General features: G+C 39.2%; 1 protein-coding gene across 2 annotated transcripts; it reads left to right on the top strand.

The window, feature by feature from the left end:
• Positions 1–1,221: 1,221 nt before the first annotated feature.
• Positions 1,222–12,134, top strand: LOC132145011 (bromodomain-containing protein 2-like). Of its 2 annotated transcripts, none has more exons than XM_059555685.1 (12): positions 1,222–3,402; positions 5,833–6,127; positions 6,234–6,371; positions 6,562–6,706; positions 7,500–7,699; positions 7,822–8,286; positions 8,372–8,500; positions 9,308–9,529; positions 9,671–9,933; positions 10,026–10,348; positions 11,488–11,616; positions 11,709–12,134. In XM_059555685.1, exons 1-12 carry the CDS (start codon positions 3,371–3,373, stop codon positions 11,837–11,839), a joined length of 2,472 nt encoding a protein of 823 aa, XP_059411668.1. In that variant the 5' UTR covers positions 1,222–3,370; the 3' UTR covers positions 11,840–12,134. The 2 variants fall into 2 exon arrangements, with proteins under 2 accessions (XP_059411668.1, XP_059411667.1); XM_059555684.1 differs by having other exon boundaries at positions 9,308–9,541.
• Positions 12,135–12,175: the final 41 nt, after the last annotated feature.

Raw genomic sequence — 12,175 nt, 5'->3', positions numbered from 1 at the left:
ATTTGTTAATCTTAAAATCATTGTTTTGCAACATAAAAGAAACTTCCTACAAAGAAAAATAAATAAAGAGCTTTTAGCATAAAACTAAGCATTTAAAAATCTTAATAACACATATAATTTGCACATAGTGACATTTGACATGTATATGCACCTTAGCAGTCTGTTTTATTATTTTAAGAATTTAATTGATTTACAGCACAAGCTATAAACTTAATCTTGCCTATTGGTCGTATAAATAACATCTGCAGTATATTTAATTTGAGCCTCTGAATTTAAGTGTTTTTTCTTTCTTCCTCAAGTAGGAGCTCATATTCTCACTGTATCAGATAAGAGCCATAAAAGCCTGATGTATAAAATAGGCTTATGATATTTAAAAACAAACAAACAAACAAACATTTTTACATTTATTTGTCATTTTCTTTAAAGGTTCTATAAACTAGTCCATTTAAACAAAAGATGCAAATGGATATAACACCCCTCACCTAAACCCAATCACTGAGCATTAAACTGTAAAAGTGTGTGCTTTCCTTCAGAGCAGTGTCATCACGCTATTAGGAAAAAAGAGTGTGTGAGTGAGAGCCTCCATAGCAACCGTTTCCCTGCTGGCCAAGTCTTGTGATGCTGAGTCAGACTGGGTTAGTGCTGTCTGTGCTCACTTGTGTGGGACATGAGTGACAGGCAAGGCTACAGTACTTTCCCATTCGTCATGCTGTTGTTGTTAGATGTAAGACAACATAGTCAAAGAACTGTCTGGTAATATTTAAATGTGTTATTAAAAAGTAAACCTACAGAAGTCATATTTGAGAACCACAATATGAAGAATTCACATTCTCTCTCCCTCTCTCTCTATATATGGTAGGTTTTATTAGTTTAGAAAATCAGTTAAAATGATAATTAGCATATCTGTGCCCTTTTGTAAAAAATATATAACTTGAATAATGTACCCAGCGGATATCTTGCTTCTTATCCCAGGGAACACATGATAGTAGGAAATGCAATGTAAGTCGCTTTGGATAAAAGCGTCTGCTAAATGCATAAATTTAATTTACAAGTAAAAGTACTTGTTTGCTTTAGTTATTACTAAAACTTATTTCCAGTTTCAACGTAGCTATACTTTTTAATCAGACAAAATAAATTAGTCACAGAACAAGTTTCCAGTTTTAGCTCAAAGAGCCTGCTGTGGGGTTTCGTGTGGAAGGGAGTCGAGTGAAACTGCGCATGCGCAGAGAGGATTCCATTCAAGGGAGATGAAAGCTATTGATTACGTGGATTTTTCGTGCTCCTAATAAACTTTTTGCCAGGGGGTTTTCTAAACGGAATTATTTTATTCAGAGCATTTGGAAAGGGATCGAATGGAATCGGATTATATCATCCAAGAAGATAATCTCAGTGCAAAAATATCCAGGTTTAATGTTTTGCCATGGCGCGATGGTTCGCGAGACACGTGACCGACTCTATCCAATCATGGTGCGACAACGACAGCCATGTCTTCTTTGTTCTGGATTTATCAACGTTACTGACTAATTGCTAGTTTAAAGTTTATGGATTGTTTAAATATCGCGTCTTTAATCGCTAAGGAATGCTTTCGAATGCAACGTATCTTAAAAAGAAGACTTGTTCTCGGAATTTCCTGCTTAAAACCAGTTGAAGCCACACGAGTACTGGTGTGTCACATGACTCTCCCTGCCCCCACTTTGATCCAATGAAGAGGAAGAAGAAGTCGGACATGTTTGAGGGAAATGTGTTGAATAAAGAAACGTGGCCGAAGACAAGAAGAAAATCAGGATTTTACCCAAACAATGAGGAATTCGACATATATGCTTTTCCTTTATATTTTCAATTCACTTAATGTGGATAGAGGTATATGTTAGAAGATTTAGATTTATTTTTAGAAAACAAAATTCAGTTGTAAAACATTGTTAATAATTCAAATCAGGCGTTTTGGTTTAAATAATTTATAGATAACGAACAATTTGACCGGTTTAGCGTATTTTGTTTCCCACAATCTGTGACATTGTTTCAAATCTGTAACCTTGTCATGGGGGATGGGCGGAAAGATATTTGACTAAAACCCGTTGTTAGTGTTTACACTTAAAAATCGTTTGAAAATACAGGTTGTAATCGTTGTAATATACTTTAACATTGGTTAGTGGCTTCTGGAAGAAAGTCTTAATTTGTGTGTTTCAAGTGTCCTCTAAAAAAAGTATTACGGCTTATTTGAAAACCTCGACGTGATTTGTTAGTAATGATGGCCTTTTATTATATGATGGCCTTTTATTATAATAAACACACATTTGAGGCAAATCATACGTATTTTCGGTGTTGTAGATGATTTTGGCTTTGGTAGTTAGAGCTCGATGCTGGCCTAATCGCGATAGTGTCTTTTTTCGAAGTTTTGTGTAACTTTTTAAAGTAATTCGAATGTTTACGTAACTTTAGATCAATTTAACTGAGTTTAAACCTATATGTGCGGTAATTGTCTTCAAAACTACGTGTCGTCGTTTAAAAAACCGAAGTTGCTGCGTCATTTATGAAGGACACTCCTTGAAGGCCATGTTGGATCGACACAGAGAAGGGCATCGGCTTTTTTGTTTGCTTGAGAGTCTGAGTTTGCTAACGTTAGGTGTTTTCTTACACTGGGTTAAAAAGTCAACGTAGCATTGTTTTTGTTTATTTTAGGCCTCGGATTTGCTGTTTTACTTTCATTCTACTTCCTACTTTACATCACGAGGTTGCCTAGTTTAGATGTTGGGGATTTTATGTGGTATTTTTGTAATTTTCAGGCAGTGGATGAGAAGCGGGCTGTAAGCCGAGGGGAGTGGTACGTGTGCGTGCCGCATTTGTCTTTTACGCGTGACTGATCGGTCGGGCCAATGGCGTGTCTCCAACCTGCTCTCGATGAGCGCGCCTTAGTTCTGAGCAGCCAATCAGCGAAGTCTGTTGACGTAACACAACTGTTAAGAAACGCAGCATTTCTGGAAAAGTTACCGCGTCTTTGAGTGTTTTAAATTATTCGCCGACATGTTTGACTGAATGTTTGTCTCATATCTATGGCAGTGGCATTGCTTAGGCAAGTGTTTTTTGTGAAATAATCTGGTTTAAATCCACAAATCGGTCGCCGGGGGATGCGCGGGCGTGGTATATTTGATTGACAGCTAGAGCGGCCAGTAGAATTCGCGTAGGCGTGTACGTTTGGCGTTCCATGAGCCAATGGAGCCGTCGATGGGTTTATAAAAAGACGGGCGGAGCCTTTACGTCGCCATTTCATTGTAGCTCTGAGCAGGAGAATAGAGGAAGTCGGGAAAACAGGGTCAAGAAACTCCGATCCGCGAGCGAAACCGGTTTATAAACGGAGTACGGATCCATCCCGATGGAGACGGCCATTAGCCCGCTCTTTGACAGGTACCGGTTGGAGTAAATGGCATTGCACTTGTTCTGTGAACGAAAATGTTGTTGGAACCTTGTCATAATTTGGCATCGCTCGGAATTTTCTTTTAATCACTTGCAAACTGTCGCTATAACATCAGATGAAAGACTGGAGTATTAAGACTGCATTGACTTACACTTTCCAATGATACTGATGTTGGAGACTCTATTTTTTAATGTTAAGTTAGTCTTCCAAGTTTTTAAAGTCTTAAAGTCCAAGTTTTTGGGCGCGTTTAGTGCGCAGGCGCGTTTTCGCTCAATGAAACGGGCAGATAGTTTATTTACAAATGTTCTGTCCGTGTTAAAGGCTGTCGAGTTTGAGCAATACAAAACCTATTTTTCACATGAGACTCGATTGAGTTGTATAAGTGTTCGTGGGTCGTTACGCGTGGAGTGCGAACGGGAAATTAACTGTTAGCTTGGTTGCCTAACTAGTGCTAACAGCGACCAGCGTCTAGTAGTATTTTCTAGTATTCAACATTTTAATTCACAGCAGTGATTGTCGACTCTTTATTATAAAAAAAATAGAGAAATGTGATTTGGGGAAAGTGTGTTCTGATGTATTAATAATATTGTGGTGCATTGAACCGTTCTTCCGCTAATGTCTTATCTTGACCATGTGAGTTTTTCCGGTAGATTATGATACCGGGGTTGTGGTATTAGATCGATATTTCAATACTATGTAACGTTAACCTAGATGATATGTAACTTACAGATTTAGGTCGTAAGGCGGTGCCTTGACTTCAAAAACTAGTGATTATATCTCAGCATCGGGGGTTATTTTTGTTTTAAGCTGTGATTGTTTTAATTACTTTATAGATATATTTATTTTGACCGATTTTAGTTTCGCCAAAGGTTTTAGTCATTCTGAAACTCGTCTATTATTGCGCTTCCGCCTCGCAACACGTGGACTTCTGTCAACATTTTCCACGCGTGGAGGCCGAAGCTCTGTGCTCGAGCCTCTTTGATCACATCACGACAACGACAAACAATCATTTGTGGGGTTGTTTCGCTTTTGGTTGCTTAGCAACTCAAATAGTTAAAGGAGCCACATGAAGCCTGCCATCTGCCCCCTCTTGACAAGCATGCACTAGATGGGACAGAATAATTAGACCTATCATTTGTTTTTATTTTTTCCAAACATTGTTTGTATGCCAACATTTTATTTGACTGAAAATAAAAGTTTTAAATATGAACACTTTGTGTTTTTGTATCATTTAGCACGGTTTAAATTAAACATTCAACTCCAAGTTTGTTTAGAAATTTTGCTTAATGCGCTTACGTTAACTTGACTAAAGATTTTAAGTTTACAAATGTGAATTGAGATGATCGATATGTATTTACTAAGATGACTTCTCTAGAAGCAGCCTGTCTGCATTAGTATTCTTTAGTTAAATGACACTCAGTCCATACTGGGGCAGGTATGAAAACCACTTACAGAAACTGACTGGAAGGCATTAGTGCAACATCTCTGCAGAAGGAGTGAACACCCACTTCAAGTGTTTTGTCTCTGCAGTTTTTGTTATTAAAATCGAGTAACTGCTGCAATGGCTTTATAAATGTTGCATCATTATGTGCTATCTGTGCAAACACTGAATGAATCCCAAGAGGATGCACGTAATAAATTGGATGCTACCAACAAGTTCCCTTTAAAGTGTTCAACGATTAGGCTCCAGAAGGTAAGTTTTCGTGAGGAAGTTCGGTTCAGTTAAAAAAAAAAGTGTCCGAAACCTAAAGTTATTAAACACCTACAGTGTTAAATGTCATACAATCCTATATACATGTTGTATATTCCTATTCATTTTTTAAATAATGATATTATAAAGTTACGAATCTTTTTTGAAATTATGAATTCATATCTGAGGTAAGTTATGTATATAAAAGCAGTATAATACTTTAGAGAAGTTGAACGGGTAATATCTTTTTTTTTTTTTTGAAGGATCAATTAAAATAATGGTATATTTATTAACGGTTTAGAGAGAAAATCTTAGGGTGAATAATTAAATTTGTCCAAAGGACAGGAATGATTGATTCATTCAAATCTCATTGGCTAATTCCTCAGATAAACACACGTGACCTGATCTGGGTTATTAGGTCTGTTTAAAGCCCCGCCCCTAGTTTCCCGTAGGACAGTGGTTTATGGGTGTGGAATGTGTACCAGCATAACTCACCCAGCCGGGACAGATAAACTGCAGTTGTGTCTTCATGCAAGGTCCATATTAGCAATATGTTCTATTTAGTCAGAGTTTGAGTCATGACGAGTACTGTGATGATGATGACTTTTCATTTTTAATGCATGTTTCATTTCATTTAGTCACAATGTTGTTCATTGTTCTGTTTCTATGTATAGTTAGACAATTAGTTTATTCTCTACATGGCTCACTCTCATCTTCCTGTTCTCCATAGCTCTCTGGGCGGGGGCGACAGCATGCAGGGGGTCATCATGATGGAGCAGAGCATCTCCACTCCCGGCAAACGCATCCGCAAGCCGTCGCTGCTGTACGAGGGGTTTGAGGGACCTGCTCTGCCCCAGATGCCTCAATCTGGACCCCCTCAACCCCCTGTTCAGGACCCCGCTCGACAGGGCCGCATGACCAACCAACTGCAGTTCCTCCAGAAGGCTTTGCAGAAGACGCTTTGGAGGCATCACTTTGCCTGGCCTTTCCATGAGCCGGTGGATGCTACCAAACTCAACCTGCCTGTAAGATTTAGGGACTTGTTATTAGGCTCTGTGTTTAAATATTAAACAAGATGGCATAAAATACCAAGAGTTATGGGTCTAAACTCAACTGTATTGTCTCATGCAGGATTATTACAAAATCATTAAACAGCCCATGGATATGGGGACTATCAAGAGAAGACTGGAAAACAACTATTACTGCAGTGCCAGCGAGTGCTTGCAGGATTTTAACACCATGTTTACCAACTGCTACATCTACAACAAGGTCAGTCAGTAAGTCTATGTTTAGGTGAAAGGTTCTGTAAGTGCTCAGACAGTTCTCAGTGCTTGATCTATTTTGTTGTTCACCATCAAGTTGCTCAGGTCTTCTGCACAACCTATTATGGAGCAATTACTTGCATCAGTGGTATCGTCTAGAAATACCATGTGATCTCATAGTCGTCTGTTTATTACAGCCAACAGATGACATCGTCCTGATGGCTCAGTCTCTGGAGAAGGCTTTCCTGCAGAAGGTTGCACAGATGCCCCAAGAGGAGGAAGAGATTCCCGCCCCTGTCCCGAGGGGCAAACAGGGCAAACCTCAAAAAGGCCATAAATCAAGTAAGACTGCAGGGAAAACTGATGAACCTGAATAATCTGATAAAGACAGCAGTTGACAGGATTTCCATGGTCATGGTTTTTATTGCTACTTGAAAATAACATTTATAACATATATAGTGTGTATGTATGTATATATATATATATATATATATATATATAATATATAATTTTTTTTTATAGATATCTTTTTTTGATAAGATATCTAGTCGAAATACAGTTTCAGACCTCGAAAGTTACAGAAATGAACAACATCCTATAAAGTTCTTATATATACATTATACATTTTATTTAATTATAGGTATTGATATAATGTAATTATGTAATTTATAATATTATATGAATTGTAATGTAATTATGTAAATAGTTAACATATGATTGGAATCATATCATATATAATCATATAATTTTGTTTCTGGAATTTGTTAATTTTTGTAACTTTTGGAATTAATTTGTAATTTGGAAAATGTAAAAAAAAAAAAAATAATTTATAGAACAGAAACTATTTAACAATAAACCTGAGTATATAAAATAGTATATTCAGATGTAAAAAATTTACATTTTCAGATAGTAAAATATATGAATGTATCGTTTAAATTATGTATTTGTAAAATGTAGATTTATCACCTTTTACTTATATTAAATTGAATTGAATTCAATTATATTATATCACTTGTTTGAAATGATTTAAAAAAACTGAGTAATTACAATTGATTTGCCTGCAAATTTAATTGGTGCTAATATTTGTCTGTTTGCGTGTTTTCATGCTCATGCATTTCTATATATATTTTTTTAGTATCAGGTGGATTCACGACAGCTCATCAGGTCCCTGCGATATCTTCCGTGTCCCTGTTGGCCTACTCCCCTCCCACTCCAGACACCCCAGACTCGGTCTTCTCCACCCCACCGCAGACGCTTATAACCAAGACTTTGCTTCCCACTTTACACAGCACCCCTGCACTGATGGGCCTGCCCCCTACCCAACCGACTGCAAAGGTAACACCACCGCCTCTTTCCTAATCACATCTGTTTATGCATATCAGTTTTCATATGCAGCATAACCTAGTTGAAATGCCAACACACGGGTTTAGCTCATTCTTCTCCATTTTTTTTAATAGAAAAAGGGTGTCAAGCGCAAGGCAGACACGACCACCCCCACCACCACAAGCATGCCGCTCACTATGGGTGTAGGTGGGATGGGTCTCAGCATGGGCGGAGGTGACTCCCTTCTCACCCTCTCCGCTTTGGGTGGCGACCCCAAACAGAGCCTGTCCCTGGGCCTGGGCATGGGTCTTGGTGGAGGCATGGTTGGAGACAAAGTACTGGCAAGACGAGGTGGCAGTGGCAGGCCCATCAAACCACCACGAAAAGACTTGCCCGACTCCCAGAACCAACATCAGCCGGTTCGTCGCGGGAAGATGAGCCAGCAGCTTCGGTACTGCAGCACGATTCTCAAAGAGCTGCTGTCAAAGAAGCATGCGGCCTACGCTTGGCCCTTCTACAAGCCAGTGGACGCTTCCTCACTGGGACTGCACGACTATCATGATATCATCAAGTATCCCATGGATCTAAGCACAATTAAGGTGTGTATAAAGACGTTTAGATGTGTTACATGATAATATGAAACCATGTGCATGTTCAGACCTGATGATTTGCTCTATCTTGCAGAGGAAAATGGATCATCGTGAGTACAGGGATGCGTTGCAGTTTGCTGCTGACATCAGGCTAATGTTCTCCAACTGTTACAAGTACAATCCCCCAGATCACGATGTGGTGGCCATGGCTCGAAAATTACAGGTACAGATGCTTGCAGTTAAATGTATTTAGTTTTCTAATTTATCATATTTATAATACACTTCAACACTCCCTGCATTATGAAAACTGGTTAAAGCTTTGTGAAAGCAGACAAAACAGCCAATAATTTAATGCAAATCAAGAGTAATTACTCATTACCTTGTGATTTTGAACCATTGCACAGTGTGTGCCATTTTAAATACTGTAGACGTTCACTCACAGCTTTGTCAATCTACCCTGTCTATTATCTCAAAAAATTTTTTTTAAGTTTTCTATTAAAATAACAGAAAAGACTTTGTATTGTACCTCAGAGTGTGCCTATGTGAATTCGTTCATCACAATCATAAAAATGTTATCACTAAGCAGGTTTGCATGCAAATTTAGATGCATCGCATAGCTTAAGTGCCCTCAACTAGAAACAAACAGACCTTATTAAGACTTCATCGGTAATCAGTAAACGTCAACATACTTGCTTGTTGTGTATTCAGACCACCAGCACTTTTTTGAGCTTTCCAATGAAAATACGTTCATGGGTTAGTAAAACCCTTTACTCTTTAAGGGAATCAAAGCTCTGATTGGAGGATTTAAACTCTTGAGATCTGGCAACTTGGTTTGTTACCAATGCAAGATAACAGAATTGTCTAAAGAAAAAAAAAAATCAGGATAATTAATTAACCAGCGGGCCAATGTGTTTTATTAAGCTTAATTGAGAGAACAGTTGAAATACGATTAACTGTGTAGCTCTACTTCCACTTCCCTTGATAACCCATTCAAAAGCTGAATATTAATAATGTCTTCTCTCTGTTTCAGGATGTCTTTGAGTTCCGCTTCGCCAAGATGCCAGACGAGCCCCTGGTGTCCCACCCACCTGCGTCTCTGGGCGGAGGCCTGGGCGGTCACTCCTCCTCTTCCTCCTCCTCTTCCTCCTCGTCATCAGAGAGCGACGTGAGCAGCGAGAGTGAGAGCGAGAGCAGCCCGAGCTCCGACAGCGAGGAGGAGCGAGCGAATCGCCTGGCCCAGCTTCAGGAACAGGTGTGTACACCGGTAGCGACTGAACTTTTCCAGCAAAGTCCGCTAAACTGGCACTGACAGATTTGACATAGTCATACATTACTGAGAGCTGCAGTGAGCGTGGGTTTACACAGTGACACTCACTCACTCGCTTGTCTGCAGTTGAGAGCGGTGCACGAGCAGCTGGCTGCGCTGTCCTCTACACCCATCATCAAGCCCAAGAAGAAGAAAGAAAAGAAAGACAAGAAGAAAAAGAAGAAGCTGGAGAAACACAAGCGGCCCAGGAGTATGATGGAGGATGATGCACTCATCCGGCCGCCCAAAACGCCAAAACTCTCCAAGACACCAAAGAGCAGGAGTAACAGCAAAGCGGCGAGCTCCACTCAGAGCAAGAAGACCTCCAATAAGAAGAGCAGCAAGAGCAAGTATGTCTCAAACACTGATTCTGTAGAACTCATTTAAACCCCAATGTCAACAAAAACATTAACTTGTCCTTTTTTTCCTTTTTTTTCTTTAGATCCTCAAAGAAATCTCAAGCCCCTTCTTTTAACTCTCAAATGAGCCAAGGAGGTCTCACGCCACACTACGACTCTGAGGAGGAAGAGGAGACCAGCCCCATGAGCTACGACGAGAAGCGGCAGCTCAGTCTGGACATCAACAGGCTGCCGGGCGAGAAACTGGGACGCGTCGTTCACATCATCCAATCACGAGAGCCCTCGCTGCGTGACACCAACCCCGAGGAGATCGAGATCGACTTCGAGACGCTCAAGCCGTCCACGCTGCGTGAGCTGGAGAACTACGTCATGATGTGCTTACGCAAGAAACCACGGAAACCTAGCGGTGAGAGCATTCAGAGAGGATTCAGACCAGGGTTGTCCATTTATCCATAGGGAATAATTTATTAATTGCATAGCTTGATTACTTAATTCTATTTAAAATTTGGAGCAATGTAATTATGGATGTAAAATGCATTCAAATGTTAATTCGTTTCTGAATTAGTCAGATGTTTGAATGAATCTGTTCTTATGGGGGGTGGTTTCTTAGCTGAAATTAATATGTGATTAATTACATGGATTAATTGGCATATTATGTTATTTATATGAAAAAAAAAAAAAGGTGACCAGCCCTAATTCAGACCCTTTTTATATATGTGCAGTAGATTTGCTTAAAATGATATGAGTTTCTTGGGAAAATGAGGTTTCTTCTTGAGCAGCTAATGGGAATCTGATACTAGATGTTAACCCATAATGCATTGTGTCAGCCCCACCTTTCCTGGTTTTATTCAGCACTCTCTACAGGTAGAGAGTAATCTGCCCTTTACTCTTCCTGTGAACAAACACAAAGCCGTTCTTTCATTCCTCCACTGCTGTCAGAAAGAGTTATCACTGAAGTGACTCGTGTATCAATATATGTGCGAGGTTTAATAATTACATGCTAAGAGGAAGAAAAAAAGAAAAATACACTACTGTTTAAATATTTGAGGTTTATAGGATTTAAAAAGAAAAAAGGTTTCTGAAAGAAACTCATGTTTACCAAGGCTCTTACTTGATCAAGAATGGTGTAAAAACAATACTATAGTGAAATATTATTGCAATTTAAAAAAATAACTCTTCTCAATTTCAATATATTTTTAAATGTAACTTATTTCTGTGTATTTTCAGCATCATTACTCCAGTATTCAGTGTCACATGATCCTTCAGAAATCTTACTAATTCATTGATTTGATGACAATATCAACAATGCTGAAAACCGTTTTGCTGCTTAATGTTTTTTGGAAATTCAGTATTCTCCAATGAACAAAAAAAAGTTTATTTCAAAAAACAAATAATATATGTTCAATTAAATATTTGAAAGAAAAAAAGGCAATATAAATATCTTGCTGTCACACTTGTATAGGTAGAGACTCTCTTGACTGATTATCACATAATGTGCTCTTCTATCGTGCTGTGAAGACTGAATGTGCTTCTTGTGTTCTCCAGTGTCTGTCAAAGGAACTGCAGGCAAATCCCGTGAGGAACTGGCTCTGGAGAAGAAGAGAGAGCTGGAGAGACGACTGCAGGACGTCAGCGGCCAGCTCAACTCTGCCAAGAAACCACAGAAAACCAAAGGTAGGGATTGAAATGTTTCTAAATGATCACCGCTGATTCAGAGTCAGGTTAATCGAGACTAACCGAATAACACGTCTCTGTTTCTGTCTCAGTGGAGAAGCCCACCGGGGTGGAGGCTCATGCCACGGCGTCTCGTCTCAGCGCCAGCAGCTCCAGCTCAGACTCCTCCTCCTCGTCCTCCTCTTCCTCCTCCTCTGACACCAGTGACTCAGACTCAGACTGAAAGAACGGACATCAAATAAAACATGCACTCCAGCCCAGAATAGAATAGCGTTCTGCTCTTGATAACAGTAACTAATGAAATTATGTTTAAAGAAGAGCAGTGTTTCTCTTTAGATGTGTAGAAGCAGGTCAGAGAGAATTCTGGGAAATGTTGGACTGAGAAGGAACTGGCAGACCTTTCTGTTAGTCCATCCTTCTTTACTTTGTGTATATACATGTACAAAGATATATAAATATCTATTTTCTTTTATAAAGAAGAATTGTAAGCTATTCCCTGGTAGGGAAGAAAACTTAAATCTGAGTTTTTCTTTGTGAGTATTTTGTTGGTTTTTTCCTC

Source organism: Carassius carassius, chromosome 8 (genome assembly GCF_963082965.1).
Source record: "Carassius carassius chromosome 8, fCarCar2.1, whole genome shotgun sequence".
Taxonomy (NCBI): domain Eukaryota; kingdom Metazoa; phylum Chordata; class Actinopteri; order Cypriniformes; family Cyprinidae; genus Carassius; species Carassius carassius.
The sequence above is the reverse complement of the archived record's forward strand: the minus strand, read 5'-3'. Positions and strand labels throughout refer to the sequence as shown.

Bases quoted from the DNA above. Each gene is read 5' to 3' on its own strand.
- LOC132145011 (XM_059555684.1), top strand. From the start codon at position 3,371: ATGGAGACGGCCATTAGCCCGCTCTTTGACAG. The intron at 6,128-6,233 runs GTAAGATTTAGG...TGTCTCATGCAG, and splicing joins CTACCAAACTCAACCTGCCT to GATTATTACAAAATCATTAA. The intron at 7,700-7,821 runs GTAACACCACCG...TTTTTTTAATAG, and splicing joins CTACCCAACCGACTGCAAAG to AAAAAGGGTGTCAAGCGCAA.